Source organism: Podarcis cretensis, assembly GCF_951804945.1.
Source record: "Podarcis cretensis genome assembly, chromosome: 1".
In the NCBI taxonomy this organism is placed as follows: Eukaryota; Metazoa; Chordata; class Lepidosauria; order Squamata; family Lacertidae; genus Podarcis; species Podarcis cretensis.
The window spans coordinates 129,557,260-129,575,300 of NC_137170.1; the positions used below are offsets into that span (position 1 = coordinate 129,557,260).

Sequence of the window (18,041 nt, forward strand, 5' to 3'; positions counted from 1 at the left end):
CTTAGTCATGCTGGCCACATGACCTGGAAGCTGTACACCGGCTCTCTCAGCCAATAAAGCGAGATGAGCGCCGCAACCCCAGAGTTGGCCACGACTGGACCTAATGGTCAGGGGTCCCTTTACCTTTACCTAATTGACTCTTACCATCTTGTCAGCAGCATTTGTCTGCTCAACTTGAGACTGGGGGGAGCTGCGGCCAGTTAGAGGAGTCCTGGGAACTAGGCCCAAACAACCTGGACTACAATACTAACCATGTCTGCCCATTGAGTTCAGTGGGAGTTACTCCCAGGTTAGTAGGGTTAGGATCGCAGCTGTAGTCTAGATCCAACCTATAGACCTCTCCCAGACCTACCGAAGGTGAGAGCCATTGTCTCTTCAAAAAAACTATCGCTGCCAACATCTGTGTTATCTAAGGTCTACTTTCACTCGGTTCAGGGCCCCACTCGGCTAGGAATTTCTTGCAGGTGTATTCCTCACAATACTAGTGTGTTAGAGGTAGATATTTTGTACTAATCCATACATCATTTTTCTGGGACGTGGGCGGCGCTGTGGTCTAAACCACTGAGCCTAGGACTTGCCGATCAGAAGGTCGGCAGTTCAAATCCCTGCGATGGGGTGAGCTCCCGTTGCTTGGTCCCTGCTCCTGCCCACCTAGCAGTTCAAAAGCACGTCAGCGTGCAAGTAGATAAATAGGTACTGCTCCGGCGGGAAGGTAAACGGCGTTTCCGTGTGCTGCTCTGGTTCGCCAGAAGCGCCTTAGTCATGCTGGCCACATGACCCGGAAGCTGTATGCCGGCTCCCTCGGCCAATAAAGCGAGATGAGCACCGCAACCCCAGAGTCGGCCACGACTGGACCTAATGGTCAGGGGTCCCTTTACTCTATACGTCATTTTGCTTTATTAGATGTTCCCCAACATTATTGCCATCCTGCTGGGAAAGGGCACTCTTGCACGATGCTACAACAAAATAGTGTGTCAGGCAGGGAGTGTGTTGAATAAACTGGAACATTTGTAGTAAATAAAAAAAAGAAGTCGCAGAATTTTAGCAGGAAGTTACGGGGCAGGCACCAAAGGATGATGTCTGCCCTGAGATTTTTGCAGGCACAAACTGTACAGGAAGTGGGATTATTCATAACTGCTTCCGATACCCTAATGAGCACTAATCATCATGAATGCACAGTAAGAAGGGCATCTGGAGTTATCCGTAGAACTACACTAGACTCGGCAAAAAATACCTTGGAAAAGGTAATGAGGAGAAGGCACATGTATTGGAGATAGGATCTAAATAATTACATTTTGTCATTCAATGCAGGTCCTTAACAATTACAGAATGCGGAGTAAGCCTTTGGGAGTATGCTTGATTATAGACTGCATTGGCAACGATTCAAGTAAGTGCTAGGAAAAATTGAATTCCTCCTTAACTGCTGGAGTCTGCAACTCGCGTAATCTTTTAACAGCTCAGATTTGATGAGATGGGCTCAGGCTCCCAGTTTTTCTTTGCTTGTAAAACAACGGTGGCTGAAAGCTCAAGTTGATAATTAGGTACTTGGCATCGGTATAGGGCCCTGAAGTAGTTGAAGTTCTCTACAAACCGTATCTTGTAGGTCTGTCACAAAAAAAGTCTTCCAGGAAGGGGAGGGGAGGCGGTCCCTAGATTAACAGATCACACAAAGTTTTAATTTCCCCTAGATTGTGTGATAGGTTTAAATAATAATAATAATAATAATAATAATAATAATAATAATTTATTATTTATACCCCACCCATCTGGCTGGGCTTCCCCAGCCACTCTGGGCGGCTTCCAACCAAATATTAAAATACAGTAATACATCAAACATTAAAAGCTTCCCTAAACAGGGCTGCCTTCAGATGTCTTCTAAAAGTCTGATAGTTGTTGTTCTCTTTGACATGTGGTGGGAGGGCGTTCCACAGGGTGGGCGCCACTACTGAGAAGGCCCTCTGCCTGGTTCCCTGTAATTTGGCTTCTCGCAGTGAGGGAACCGCCAGAAGGCCCTCCGCGCTGGAGTTCAGTGTCTGGGTAAAACGATGGGAGTGGAGACGCTCCTTCAGATATACTTTTGCTAAGACTGTGTATATACACTATACCTTTAAAGCACATTCCCTACTCCCTACAGAATTCTGGGTACTGTAGTTTAAGAATTGCTGGGAATGGTTACCCTGTGAGGAGTAAACTACAGGGCCCAGAATTCTTTGAGGCAAAGAATGTATTCTGAGTGTACTTTAAAGGTATAGCCTGTATGAAGTCTGAAAGTGCTGTTTCCCACTTACCACTACATTGTACAAACTAGTCCCTTCCAATTTGTTGCCGTTTTATAATAAAACAAAGCAAAAGGGAAGCTTTTGATTGAGTAATGCCCAGTGTTATGTACTGAAGTTCTCACCCTGCGCCAGCAGGGGGATACTAGATAGCTTTCACTCAGGTCCACATATGCAAATAAGGGATTGAAAGTGACGTTCAGTGATTGGATAGTTACAGAAAATGGTTACTGTTGCATTCTAGTGGAGCTCTATATAAGCAGGCTGGCTGAACCGTTCAGTTCAGTTATGTTCTGGCCTGTGAATAAACAAGAGCTGTTTGAAGAATCGCTGTGTCGTCTGATATGTTCACCCACAACTTAACACTGGCGACGAGGATGGGATCGATGGACAACAGAGCACAGCCAGATGCAGCCACCCTCTGAGTGGAGCGGAATCACTGAGCTGAAACACCGAGCGAAATCACTGAACAGAACCAATTCAGAGCTGACCGTTCTGGCTAGAGCATGGTGTTCCATCCATCGCTTCCACATCGGCATCGGAACCATGGCTTCACTTGTGCCTCTACCGCCGTTTGCGCCAGCCTCTGAATCATGGGACTCCTACCTCGCTCGGTTCGACTGCTACCTCCAAGCCAACGAGCTGACAGAAGTATCATAGGAGCATAAGCGAGGCCTATTCCTCAGCCTCTGTGAGCCTGATGTGTTCGAGATGGCCCGAGCATTGGTTGAGCCTGTAGTAGTCCAGGCAACACCATGGGACATGATTCAAGAGAAGCTCCACAACCACTATGCGCCAAAGCCGTCCAAGATTGCTGCCTGCCATGCATTCTACCACCGGAACCAGGCAGAGGGGGAGTCAATTAACAACTACACCACCGCCCTCCAACAGGCTGCAATGCACTGCGAGTTCCGAGACTTAGACGATGCCCTGATGGATCGAATTGTCTGTGGGGTCCGGGACATCCATCTGCAACGGTGTCTCCTCGCCAAGCCAGACCTCACGCTGCAGAAGCCATTGAGGAGGCTGTGGCCTCAGAAGCTGCTGAGATCCGCAAGGCCAGCAACCTGCATTTTGCTAGGAAGCCAGTTCCAGTGCATCATGAAGAGGCCAGCAGTGATGAGGCATCCTCCAGTGAAGACAATGACGTGCACCAGACGAAGTGGGAGCGCAGGAAGTTCCAACAGAAGTCCAAGGGCCAATTGGAATGTGCCGGCTGCGGAGGCAACCATTCCCATGCCAAGTGTCGATTCAGAGACGCCATCTGTCGGAAGTGTTCCAGAAGGGACCACATTGCTAAGGTCTGCCAATTGGCTCCGTCTGACACCCCCCCTTCACCGACTCGCAAGTCCAACTCTTCAGTCCGCCAAGGAAAGCTGTTTTGCTCTCACCAGCTGCCACTGCCCATCTGGAACCACGATTGGCCAAACCGACTCGCCTACGCGATGCAAGCTGAACGTCACGGTGCTCATTGAAGGAGCTCCATGTGACATGCAGATCGACACTGGGTCTGCTCTGTCCATCGTGTCTTGGAGCACCATCAAAAGACTGGTACCCAGAGTGTCCAAAAGGCAACTCGACTCTTACGCGTACACCTGAGAGACTACCAGGGAAACAACACTCCTGTGGTAGGCATTGGCTGGTTCTGGATCGCCTTCAAGGATTTTTCAGTCCTGCTCTGACTGGTGGTGGTCGAAGGTCAGCAGCCAAGCCTCCTAGGGCTAGACTGGTTTGATGCCCTCGGCCTGGAAGTCACCGGCGTCAACTGCATCTCTAACGCAGAGAGTGAGGGTCTGGTCAAAGACTTTGCTGAGGTTTTTAACGGCACTTTGGGTCAATATACAGGTACGCCCATCTCCTTTAGCCTTGATCCACAAGTCGCCCCCATCAAGCTAAAGCCACACCGGGTTCCCTTTGCTCTCAAGGCTAACGTGGACAAACAACTGGACAAGCTGATCACCCAAGGAGTTTTGGAGCCGGTTGACCATGCCAAGTGGGAAACCTCCATTGTCACGCCTGTTAAGCCGGACGGGTCTGTGAGAATCTGCGCTGACTACAAGTGCACGATCAACAAGGCACTTCAGCAGCACGCTTATCCGGTTCCTGTTGTCCAACACCTGCTGCATTCCCTGGGTGAGGGTAAGGTCTTCGCTAAGCTGGACCTTGCCCAAGCCTATCAACAGCTGCCCGTTGATAATGCCACTGCTGAAGCCCAGACGATCGTCACCCACCAAGGGGCATTCTGTTGCCGCCGTTTGCAGTTCGGGGTGAGTGTGGCTCCTGGCATCTTCCAAGCCTTATGGAGCGTCTCCTGCAAGGGCTTCTGGGCATGGTGCCATATTTTGACGATGTCTTGGTGTCCGCAGATTCACACCAGCAGCTCTTCGAGCGCCTCCACGCCATGCTGACCAGGTTCCAGGAGGCCGAGCTCAAGGTAAAGAGGGAGAAGTGCCAGATCGCCGTTCCACAGGTGGAGTTCCTGGGCTATCTTGTCGACGCCTCCGGCGTTCGCCTGACGACATCCAAGATCCACGCTATCCAGCAGGCCCCCATCCCAAAGAACAAGACGGAGTAGCTGGCGTTCCTGGGACTGCTGAACTTTTATAACATTTTCCCTCCCTCACAAAGCCACGGTGGCTGAGCCTCTTCACTGACTCCTCAGCACGAAGACACCTTGGTCCTGGGGTCATCGGGAGACGGCCGCCTTCAATGCAGTCAAGGCTCTCCTTTCATCGGACCGTGTGCTGGTACAGTACAGTGAAGCCAGGCCACTGGTCCTTGCCTATGACACCTCACCTTTTGGCATTGGCAGCGTTCTTAGTCACCGTTTTCCAGACGGAAGAGAAGCACCGCTCGCCTACTTTTCCAGGACGCCATCTCCAACTGAATGGAATTGCAGCCAGCTCGACAAGAAGGCACTGGCACTTGTGGCTGGAGTGAAGAGGTTCCATGAATACCTCTACGGCAGGACTTTCCAACTCATCACCAACCACAAGCCACTCCTGGGCCTCCTCACCAGTGATTGACCAACTCCGCCGGTCCTCTCGCCGCGCATGCTGTGATGGACTGTTTCCTTGGCTGCCTACCACTACCGGCTCGTCCATCGCCCGGGGAAATCGATGGGCCATGCCGACGCCCTCAGCTGTTGCCCTCTTCCAGCGTTTGTGGAAGACCCGGCTCCTGCTTCATCGCTCCTCCTGATTGAGGATCTTCCGGCAGTGCCTGTATCGGCTGCCACTGTGGCTTCCGCATCTGCCCAGGATCGCACCATCAGCCGTGTGCTCAACTGGGTGTGGAGGGGGTAGCCACAAGGGCCTTTTGCATCAGAGTTCCAGCCGTTCACAACCAGACAACACAAACTCTCAGCTCATCGCGGCTGTCTGCTGTGGGGAGACCGTGTCGTGATTCCCCAAAGACTCCGTCAACGCGTCCTTGAGGCTCTGCACGTTGGCCACCTGGGAATCATCAAAATGAAGGCGTTGGCTCGGTGTTATGTCTGGTGGCCTAACATGGATGATGCCATCACTGCCTGGGTTTCCGCCTGTCAAGCATGCCAATAATCTAGGCCTGCACCACCGGCAGCTAAGGGATGCACCTGGGAGACGCCAAAGACACCCTGGTTGAGGGTACACATCAATGTGGCCGGCCCCTTTCATGGCCGGACCTTTATCGTAGTGGTGGATGCCTATTCCAAATGGCTGGAGGTGGCCCTGATGCCCTCCACCACTACTGAGGCCGTCATCCGGGTGCTGCGAGGCCTCTGCGACGCATGGGTGTCCTGATGTCCTTGTCTCTGACAACGGACCACAGTTCACCTCATGCACTTTTGAGCGGTGTCTTTTGAGACTGGGCATCCGCCATGCCCTAACGGCACCATTTCATCCATCCAGCAACGGGTAAGCAGAGAGAATAGTGCGCTCGGCAAAAGAGCCACTGACGCGCCCGGAACGGGGAGACTGGCACGAGCGGGTCGCTGAATACTTGTACGTGCAACACATCACCCCTCATGCGGCCACAGGGCGGAGTCCTGCTGAACTGCATATGGGCCGCCGCCTCAGATCGCTCGACCGGCCGGACTTTGCTGTGGCCGAACCCCCGGGCTGTGCCAACGCGCCACGGTCCTTTGTTCCAGGAAACCAGGTCTTTGCCCGGAACTTTGTGGGGGACATTCCTTGGGTGCCAGCCACAGTAGTGGGAGTCACTGGACCTCACTCGTACCAGGTGGCACTCGAAAACGGACGTTTGTGGCACCGGCACATAGACCAGCTTAGGTGCAGGGTTGGGGACTTGGACACTACCGCAGTGCCCCCAACTGCGTTTGTGGCTCCGGAACAGACACTTACAGATGGCGAGGCTGCACCTACACCTCTCACAAACTGCAGGCGTGGAGCCGAACCAAGCCACTTCAGAGGGTCTGCCGGACTTCCCACAGACTCAGACCACTGCCGTGCCTGACATTCCGCCAACTCCACTTGCGGATGTTCCACCCACAGCAGCGGATCCAGCGGGCTTGGTTTCAACGCCACCTAGGGTCGCGCCACAGCCTCAGCAAGAATCGAGTGCCCCCCTGGACCTGTGTCCCCTGCAGTCTGGCAGAGTTTCCAAGTGCCCAACTTATTTAAAGGACTATGTTGTTGGACATGTAATACTGTCGGTCTAATGGAAGTAGGTGAAATGTAACCGATATGCTTTTGTGCCTAATTGAACCATTACGTGTAGTGCTGTATATACGATTGTAACTCACACCTTATCTTGGTGGGGAGGGGTGTTATGTACTGAAGTTCTCACCCTGGGCCAGCAGAGGGATACTGTAGATAGTTTCCACTCAGGTCCACATATGCAAACAAGGTATTGAAAGTGACGTTCAGTGATTGGATAGTTACAGAAAATGGTTACTGTTGCGTTGTAGTGGAGCTCTATATAAGCAGGCTGGCTGAACCCTTCAGTTCAGTTCTGTTCTGGCCTGTGAATAAACAAGAGCTGTTTGAAGAATCGCTGTGTCGTCTGATATGTTCACCCACAACTTAACACCCAGAACAATCCAAATAAGACAATATGGATGCTATGTGTTTAAAAAGAAATGGAAAAAGTACAGTCAAGATAGCATGCAGTTGGGGAGGCATAATCAAAGGCATAATCTATAGTTTCCTGCAACGCTCATTCCACTCAGTAGTAAAAGGGCAGTCGGGGTGGGGAAACTTATATTTTATAAGCATTTTCTTTCCCGTTTGTTATGTGGAAATTTTGCCTGGATACGGCCTTGCATGTATCACTTTGTGTTTCCTTTTTGCCTTGAACCCCACATCCACTTTTGATCGGAGAAGGAAAATTTACGCTTTTTCCTCCACGTCCTTCCGACTTCAAGGGCTAGTCCCGGTCTATATTTTCAGCACAATGAGATGGTAGCCAGCACAGCACAGCACAGCGGTTAACGTATTAGACTAAAAGCTAGGGGATCCAGATTCAGATCGTCAGACAACCCCCTACCATGAAGGCCCGCTGTGTGACAATGAGCCAATCTGCTCATCTAATCCATTATTTCATAGGGTGGCTGTGCAAAGAAAAATTGGCTAGGGAGAAAAAGCCTGAAATCCCGCTATGAGCTGCTTGGAAAAAGTTAGGATGTAGCTGTGAGAAAACCAAATGAATAAAAATGCTGCAGTGGTTTTGTTGCTTGTTGTCGTTTAGTCGTGTCCGACTCTTCGTGACCCCCTGGACCAGAGTACACCAGGCACTCCTCTCTTCCACTGCCTCCCGCAGTTTGGTCAAACTCATGTTCGTAGCTTCGAGAACACTGTCCAACCATCTCGTCCTCTGTCGTCCCCTTCTCCTTGTGCCCTCCATCTTTCCCAACATCTTTTCCAGGGAGTCTTCTCTTCTCATGAGGTGGCCAAAGTATTGGAGCCTCAGCTTCAGGATCTGTCCTTCCAGTGACCACTCAGGGCTGATTTCCTTAAGAATGGATCGGTTTGATCTTCTTGCAGTCCATGGGACTCTCAAGAGTCTCCTTTCGGATTGCATGGGGCGGCTTCATTTTTAATTTTCTCCTATTCAACAAAATCTCCTTGCCAATAAACAGCAGGAACAAGCTAGCAATTGTAAGATTCTTGCTTGGCCCACTCCCTAATGTGCTATTTCTCTGCCCACTGGGATTTTGGTTTTTTAATCTATAAGGAGGTTCAGAAGTGGTATCTCCCTCCTCATTCTTAATGCATGTCTGTAGGCCAGGCAAGATCCTTTATCTGATCATTGCTGAAATCTGCAAGGTGCTGAATGGGCTTCTGGGATCTGATCAGAGCTTGGCTTGGTGCCAATTGTTTGCAGGATCTGCCTTCCCTTCTCTGAAATATTGTAGATTTCCTATTGTGGAAGTAATCAGCCAGAATCAAGCTCAAAGTGGTGGGGAATGAGAAAAATTGTGAAATCAGATCTGCTTACAAACCTGGATGGGAAACTCATCTTAGATAAGTTTACCTGAACTCTCTGAATGGGATCAATTGCTCCTTCACACCTCTAATCCCCCTCTTCTGTACTCACAATTGGGTCCATTAATGAATTTTGGGGTGGATCTAACCAGGCCTAGGAATACATTCTCGTGAGAAAAAGCAGAGGTGCCTAATTGATGCTTGCAGAACAGTATTCCGCTTTAGTTTTATAGTTAGAATGTAATCTATCCTCATTATAAAACTATTGTCTGTTCTGAGAGCCGGTGTGGTGTAGTGGTTAAGAGCGGTAGTCACGTAATCTGGGGAACCGGGTTCGCGTCTCCGCTCCTCCACATTCAGCTGCTGGGTGACCTTGGGCCAGTCACGCTTCTCTGAAGTCTCTCAGCCCCACTCACCTCACAGAGTGTTTGTTGTGGGGGAGGAAGGGAAAGGAGAATGTTAGCCGCTTTGAGACTCCTGAAGGGGAGTGAAAGGCAGGATATCAAATCCAAACTCTTCTTCTGTCCATAACAGTCTTTTTCTACAAGCTTTAAAGCATTTTTGTGTGTTGCTCCCCCCCCCATGAAACTGCACAAAAATATATTTTTTTTTGTTTCCTTTGGATTTTTTTTTTATGTGATTATCTAACCCTTACATGCCCCTGCTTCACCTCCAGCATTTATTTATTTTTTGGAAAAATTCTCCACGCGTCTCTTACATAAGCAAAAATAAAAATCTCTAGAGGGCTTGATGCATGCTACTGGAACACACAAGTGGCTAAAAATAGCAGAAATGAGTGCAGTCAAGGCCGTTTTGTGCCTTTGGGGGGGGGATGAGAACAGAGGAAGAAAAGGAACAGTGACCTTTTCTCGCCTGTTTCTCATCATTAAACCATCTCGGGAGATGAGGCAGTTTTATGCACAGCTTAACACGTCTCGCCAAAATTAAATGTATGCAGGTTAATTATTAGGGACGCGGGTGGCGCTGTGGGTTAAACCACAGAGCCTAGGACTTGCCGATCAGAAGGTCGGCGGTTCGAATCCCAGGACGGGATGAGCTCCCGTTGCTTGGTCCCTGCTCCTGCCAACCTAGCAGTTCAAAAGCACGTCAAAGTGCAAGTAGATAAATAGGTACCGCTCCGGCGGGAAGGTAAACGGCGTTTCCGTGCGCTGCTCTGGTTTCGCCAGAAGCGGCTTAGTCATGCTGGTCACATGACCCGGAAGCAAAAATGAAGGAACCCGTGCCCGCTCTTCCCACAGCTCCCATTATCCCTGACCATTTGGCCATGCTGGCTGGGGCTGATGGGAGTCGGAGTCCAACAACACCTAGCTCAGGCAGTGGAGCAAGAGGCTCTTAATCTCAGGCTTGTGGGTTCGAGACCCAAACTGGGCGAAAGATTCCTGCATTGCCAGGGATTGGACCAGATGATCCTCGCCGTCTCTTCCAATTCTGCAATTCCATGGAAAGGAAATCTGGAGGGCCTCAAGTTCCTCATCTCTGGTCCGAGCTAACTTTTCTCTGAAGGATAATTAATAATAATAATAATAATAATAATAATAATAATAATAATAATAATTTATTATTTATACCCTGCCCATCTGGCTGGGTTTCCCCAGCCACTCTAGGCGGCTTCCAACAGAACACCAAAATACAATAACCTATTAAACATTAAAAGCTTTCCTAACCAGGGCTGCCTTCAGATGTCTTCTAAAAGTCTGGTAGTTGTTTAATTATTTGACATCTGGTGGGAGGGCGTTCCACAGGGCGGGTGCCACTACCGAGAAGGCCCTTTGCCTGGTTCCCTGTAACTTGGTTTCTCACAGCGAGGGAACTGCCAGAAGGCCCTCGGCGCTGGAGCTCAGTGTCCGGGCTGAACGATGAGGGTAGAGACGCTCCTTCAGGTATATTGGACCGAGGCCGTTTAGGGCTTCAAAGGTCAGCACCAATACTTTGAATTGTGCTCGGATACGTACTGGGAGCCAGTGTAGGTCTTTCAAGACCGGTGTTATATGGTCTCGGCACCGCTCCCAGTCACCAGTCTAGCTGCTGCTAGTTTCCGGGTGACCTTCAAAGGTCACCTTCAAAGGTAGCCCCACGTAGAGCGCATTGCAGTAGTCTAAGCAGGAGAAGGCGGTTTGGAAACGGCAACTGATACAGCATATCTAGTTTCTTCATTCTGGATTAGTTGTAGTTTCCGGGTCACCTTCAAAGGTAGCCCTACATAGAGCGCATTCCAAGCGGGAGATAACTAGAGCATGCACTACTCTGGCGAGACAGTCTGCAGGCAGATAGGGTCTCAGCCTGCGTACCAGATGGAGCTGGTAAACAGCTGCCCTGGATACAGATTTGACCTGTGCCTCCATGGACAGCTGCGAGTCCAAAATGACTCCCAGGCTGCGCACCTGGTCCTTCAAAGGTAGCCCCACATAGAGCACATTGCAGGATAACCTTCCATTCAAAGCATGAAACATAGGAAGCCACATTGTTCTGTGTGGGCAGCCCTGGAGCTAGTCCAGTCATGCCTACTTTGGCAGTGGCTCTTTGGCGTATGAATTCTTTCCCCCCCATCTCCTGTTTCCTGATCCTTTTTGAATAAGTGACCCGGGGACCTTCTGGAACTGAACGGAGATGGATGCTTTGGCATTGGAGACAAAGCAAAACGAGAACATTCACTAAAACGTAACTTTAAATCTGAAAGTTGCCATTCCTGAACCTGAGCCGAGATTGTTAAAGACCAGTAGGGGCCTCCAGCAAAACGTTGGAAGTGTGGATTGCTGCCAGCCAACCAGCCATACCCTTATCTTCAATACTCCATTCCATCCCTCCTCCCTACTCTTTTGTATATTTTAAAATTGTGCTTTTCTTTCCTCCGACTATCTTCCTCGGCCCCTGAAAACGTTCTGTTCTCATTGGACTTTTCTGCCCCATCCATTTCTGTGGCTTTTGTAGATGCATGGTTCTAGCTGTATAGCCAAAAGCGCTGGTGCCTGAACATCACTACAAAAGGGGATGACAGATCTTGCTGGCAATGCTTGCCCTTTGTAAGACCCGCTTCTCATGGGCCTGACCCTGATGTCAGGCGTGCCTTTAAGAGGGTCAGACCCCAGCATTAGGCCAAGATCGGAAAATGTTGGCACCCCAAGCCCTGTTGGAGTTGCAAGAGGACATGAGCCCACAGTTAATTACAGTCGTACCTTAGTTGCCGAACACCTTGGAACTCGTACGTTTCGGCTCTTGAATGATCAAAAACCAGAAGTGAGTGTTGCAGTTTTCGAACACACCTGCACCTAATAGGAAGCCGCGCCTTGGTTTTCAAACAGTTCCAGGAGTCGAATGGACTCGCGGAACACATTCTGTTCGAGAACCAAGGTACGACTGTACTTTGACATAGCAATTTTATGTACCGTATTTTTCGCTCCATAAGGCACACCTGACCATAAGGCGCACCTGCTTTTTTTGGGGGGGGGGAATTCAAGAAAAAAAATATTATTTAAAGGGAGCGCTGAGCAGAGCCTGAATACATCCCAGGCTCTGCTCAGCGCTCCCTTTCATGAGCTGCATGTGTGTGGCTCTTTGGGGCTTTTGCGGGAGGTGGGGGAAGTGAGAGAGCCTCGCTCTGTCCCTTCCCCCACCTCCCGCAAAAGCCAGGGATAGCCGTGCGAAGTCTCCCCAGGGCAGCGGGATGAAGGCTTCCCGCTGCCCTGCGGAGGCTCCGCGGGCTACCGCAGAGCTGCTCAGGAGCTTGTCGGGGGTGGCGAGGGAAGCCCGGGTTCCCCCCCCAGCCCCAAAAAGCAGCTCAGGGAGCTGCTCCCGGAGCTGTGGGGCTGGCGGAGGGGGAAGCCCAGGTTTCCCCCACCACCAGCCCCAAAAAGCAGGTCGGGGAGCACGCAGCCTTCCCGCTGCTCCCAGAGCTTGTGGGGCTGGCGGTGAGGGAAGCCTGGGCTCCCCCCCCCAGCCCCAGGGACCACACACTCGCCCCATAAGACGCACAGACATTTCCCCTTAGTTCTAAAGAGGAAAAAAGTGCGTCTTATGGAGCAAAAAATACGGTATGTTTGCTAGGAGTAAGTTGCACTGTGTTGAGTGAGGCTTATTCCCAGGTGCCTAGGGCCACAACCTATAACAATGTACTCCTATGCATCCATACCTGTGAGTTCTGTTACATTCCTGCATAACATGGGGTTTCATATTGTATTCAAATTTTAAGCTCTTGGGAATCCTAGACAGGTGCAGAAATCAATTGCTGGTCATTCATATGTGGAAAACAAAGTCAATGGCAGTCAAAATTTATTCACCATGTATGAAATAGACTAAATTACCACCTACTCCCTGAGATTAGGAGTCTCATGAACTTCTGCTGCTTCTTCTCTTAAGAACTAGTTTGGCAAAACAGTTCCAGGAAAAGCAGAGTGTTTTTTGAATATCAAACAATGTTTGGGGATCTCCCCAACCACCACCCCCGCAAAAAAAAAAATCATGTTGGGTTGGGGATTTTGTGCGAAGGTTGCCTATTTTTTCATATTTATATTTCCTGTTTAGGTAAGCTTTTAATATGTAATGCTGTATTGTTTTTAACACTTGATTGGAAGCCGCCCAGAGTGGCTGGGGAAACTCAGCCAGATGGGCGGGGTATAAATAACAAATTATTATTATTAATTATCATTATATTGGAGGAAGTTTCTACGCCCGTCTTGCATCCTGCTGATAATCCTCTGGGGAAAATTGTTCCGTGGAAATTTTCATGACAGGTTATTTAAAAGTTAGACAGGAATATGTGGTGTGCTTTAGATCCTACCTTCCACCCCCGCACACACAAGCACATAGCAGAGTAAACTGTGAATTAGAGAGAGGTATAAAGATACAATCCTGCCCTCTGATGGCTAGACTGTATATTAGTGTTTATGAAGGAATGAATCGAATCACTTCCTCTAAAACAGCTTAGGGAGGTCTGAGCGTGCTCAGTAGTTGTCGAAAGGTGGCTGTTTGATTGCTGAGAGAAAAAAAAGAAGAAAATAGAAGTGGGTAGTGGAATGAATGATTTCCTGGTGTGGGAGGGCATGGTTGGTGGAATCCCTGAACTCACGGCTCAGCGCTTTAAAGGTAAATATCAGCACCTCAAATTGGGCCTGGAAATACCGTATTTTTTGCTCTATAAGACTCACTTTTTCCCTCCTAAAAAGTAAGGGGAAATGTGTGTGTGTTTTATGGAGCGAATGCAGGCTGCGCAGCTATCCCAGAAGCCAGAACAGCAAGAGGGATCGCTGCTTTCACTGCGCAGCGATCCCTCTTGCTGTTCCGGCTTCTGAGATTCAGAATATTTTTTTTCTTGTTTTCCTCCTCCAAAAACTAGGTGCGTCTTGCGGTCTGGTGCGTCTTATAGAGCGAAAAATACGGTATATAGGCAGCCTGTGTAGTTAATGTAAAGTCTCCATAATTTGCTCAGATCTTTGAGCAGCAGTGTTCTGGCAGCCCTATGCTGTATCAGTTGCTGTTTCCAAACTGCTTTCGAAGGCTACCTGACGTAGCAGGTTGCTGTAATCCCACCCGGATACAGCTAAGCCAGGTCCCATCCGGCAGCGCGGTCAGGGATGGAGTTGGGACTCTATCAACATCCAGAGGCCTGCGAGTTCTGCATCCCTACCTGTCCATAGACTGTCTCGCCAGAATGGTGCATGCTCTAGTTATCTCTTGCTTGGACTACTGCAATGCGCTCTGTGTGGGGCTACCTTTGAAGGTGACCCGGAAACTACAACTAATCCAGAATGCGGCAGCTAGACTGGTGACTGGGAGCGGCTGTTGAGACCATATAACACCAGTCTTGAAAGACCTACATTGGCTTCTAGGACGTTTCCGAGCACAAATCAAAGTGTTGGTGCTGACCTTTAAAACCCTAAACAGTCCAATATACCTGAAGGAGCGTCTCCACCTCCATCGTTCTGCCCGGACACTGAGGTCCAGCGCCGAGGGCCTTCTGGCGGTTCCCTCGCTGCGAGAAGCCAAGTTACAAGGAACCAGGCAGAGGGTCTTCTCGGTAGTGGCGCCCACTCTGTGGAACACCCTCCCACCATATGTCAAAGAGAAAAATAACTACCAGACTTTTAGAAGACATCTGAAGGCAGCCCTGTTTAGGGAAGCTTTTAATGTTTAATAGGTTATTGTATTTTGGTGCTCTGTTGGAAGCCGCCCAGAGTGGCTGGGGAAACCCAGCCAGATGGGTGGGGTACAAATAATAAATTGTTGTTGTTGTTGTTGGGGTACAAATAATAAATTATTGTTGTTGTTGTTGTTGTTGTTGTTGTTATTCCATGTGGCAGATTGAAGTGTTTGCTTGGCGATGTATCTTTGGCTTGCTGTTTAGAATAAAATCTTTAAAAATCTTCTCACTCTCTTGTGCTTTGTATTGCCTCTGAATCTCATTTTAAAAGAACCACCTTGCATTTGGCAAGACACCCTTCCATAATTTCATTTTCCGGGCGCTTTTCTTTCTCCAGATATGCTGGCAGAAGCCTTCCGAGCGCTGTCCTTCGAAGTCCGCTGTTGCCTGTTCCCGAGTGTGGACACCTTGGTGCGTGAGCTGTTCGAAGTCGCGAGGCTGAAGCAACACAAGGACTACGACTGCTTCGTTTGCGTCCTCGTTAGTCGAGGGAACGAACAAGGCATCTTCTGCACAGACCAGGGTGCTCCTGCATTCTCCCTGGAGAGGTTGAAGAATTTCTTTACTGGCGATGCGTGTGTCTATCTCTCGGGGAAACCCAAGCTGTTCTTTGTCCAGAACTATGTTGAGCGCAGAAGCAGGCAGGAAAATGCCAGCTTAATAGAGACAGACGGAGATCTGTATACCATCCCGCAAGGAGCAGACATTCTCTGGAGCCAATGTATGCTGGAGGCATCACACCTGGAGAGATCGCAGAGTCCATCTTCTTACTACCTGTCTGCTCTAGCTGACCTTCTGACTGAGCCTCACAAAAGGTAGAAAGTTGGAGGGGGGGAGAAGGCTTTTTCCTCAACAACAGCAAAGTACCGTATTTTTCGCTCTATAAGATGCACCCAACCATAAGACACAGCTGGTTTTTAGAGGAGGAAAACAAGAAAAAAAAATATTCTGAATCAAATGTTGTACTAAACTAAACTAACAACCAAAGGGTTTCGTCAGGATACCCTGAACCTTGAAGATTACTTATATCATCCCCCACCCCACACACATCCATGGAAGCTGCTAGGTAGGAGATCAGGACAGACAAAAGGAAGAACTTTGCACAATGTATGGTTAAAAGACAGAACTTGCTACAAGACTGAACGACAACTACTAGCTTGGATGACTTCAAAAGGGGGTTAGACAAGGGTCACTGCGCAGCTCTCCCTCTTGCTGTTCTGGCTTCAGTGATAGCTGCGCAGCCTGCATTCGCTCCATAAGACACACACGATACGATACGATATCTTTATTGTCATTGTCCCATGCAGAACAATGAAATTGAAAATCTACATAAAACATTCAAAAAACCCTAAAAACTCTGAAACCCCATTTTAAAATACACTATACTATAGAGACCCCTTATGCTGGGTTTAGAACCAGAATTGCATTTGCGTAGAAACTGTTTCTCTGACGGCTAGTCCTAGCCTTTATAACCCTGTACCTTCTTCCAGAAGGCAGAAGCTGAAAGAGATCATTTCCGGGGTGCGTACTATCCTGCGCTATCTCTGCTGCTTTCTTATGGCACCTGACAGCATAGATTTGATCTAAGGTGGGAAGAGTGCACCCAATTATTCTCTCTGCAGTCCTTACAACCCTAGATAGCATTGTTTTTTCCCTGGCCGTGCAGCTCCCAAACCACACACAGAGACCATAAGTTAATACACTCTCCACAGTGCAATGATAGAATGCCATCAACAGGTCCTCTGAGAGATTGTTTTTCCAGAGGATTCTCAGAAAATATAACCTCTACTGTGCTCTCTTCACCAGATCTTTGCTGTTTTCTCCCCAGGTTAGGTCGTCTCTCAACTCCATTCCCAGAAATCGAAACACTGAGACCTGTTCCACGCACTTCCCCTCAATAATAGGTGGCTGAATATTCAATTTACATTTCCTAAAGTCCACAATGATCTTTTTACTTTTTAGGAGGGGAAAAGTGCGTCTTATAGAGTGAAAAATACAATTCCACTTTTTCCTATGGGTGGTTCCTGTGTTGCATTTTTGTATGAGCGCAGAAAATGGACAGAAATTTGGGAATGGTTGCAGAACTTAACCCTCTGAGGAACTGCTTTCTCTATCTATCTATCTATCTATCTATCTATCTATCTGTCTATCTGTCTATCTGTCTATCTGTCTATCTAATTTTATTTAGTTCTTCAGATTTTAGAAATTTACAATCGATTATCCAACAACCAACATAAAAAGACAATTTCAAAGTATCTCCTGAACTCCCCTCCTCCCCTTTGTGGGTCCTTGTATTAACCCTTTCCTCCTTTCTACTAATACAAATCTTTTAAATTATTATTACTGTTATTAATTTCATTTCTATACCGCCTTATATTTTTAAGAAAAATCTCAAGGTGGTTTACAGCATATTAAACATCAGTAAAAACAATCCATAATCAAATATTTCTGAGGAAAGTCCAATATAAAGTATACAGTCAAAGCAACATAATGAACAGGAAACTAAAATATTATCTGAAAGGTTTCAAAATAAAACATTACAAAGGAGGTCAACTACAGAATACATATTTAACACAAACAACGTTAACGGAAAAAAAAGAATCTTAAACATTTCAAAAGAAAACATTGCTAAGTGAAGTCAAATATAAAATGCACATTTAAAGCAGCATAGTGTATGTATACCCAAAATTCAACACTGAACTACAAGTGTTATTCCAATCCTGCTAGTGGTTATAATTGTTTACAATTATGGTTTTTAAGGTAAATTACGTATTTTCTCCATTCCTTATTAAAATTTTGGTCTTCCTGATTTCTGATTCTTCCAGTCATTTTTGTCCATTTGGCATAGTCCATCAACTTAATTTGCCGTTCTTCTCTGTCTTCTTTCCATCTCTGGTCAAGTAACATCCGAGCAGCTGTTGGCGCATAGGCTGTTGTTGCATACATAAATAGTCTTTGCTGATCCGTTGGAATTTCGGCACCTAAGGAACTTCTTTCACTTAAAAAGCCAATGTTCTGGCCCAGGGGTTGGCAAACTTTTTCACCGGGGGGCCGGTCCATTATCCCTCAGACCTTGTGAGGGGCCGGACTATATATATATTTTTTTAAAGAGCCCAATTCTTATGCCCCACAAATAACCCAGAGATGCATTTTAAATAAAAGCACACATTCTACTCATGTAAAAAC

General features: G+C 48.1%; 1 protein-coding gene across 4 annotated transcripts in view; it reads left to right on the forward strand.

The window, feature by feature from the left end:
- CFLAR (CASP8 and FADD like apoptosis regulator) overlaps positions 1-18,041 on the forward strand; it is a 50,141-nt gene that overhangs the window by 30,326 nt on the left and 1,774 nt on the right. For all 4 annotated transcript variants that reach the window (XM_079980199.1, XM_079980198.1, XM_079980197.1 and 1 more), the window contains 2 exons: positions 1,312-1,387; positions 15,193-15,670. In XM_079980199.1, coding sequence (XP_079836325.1) covers positions 1,312-1,387; positions 15,193-15,670 — 554 coding nt within the window. The remainder of the gene's footprint in view (positions 1-1,311; positions 1,388-15,192; positions 15,671-18,041) is intronic.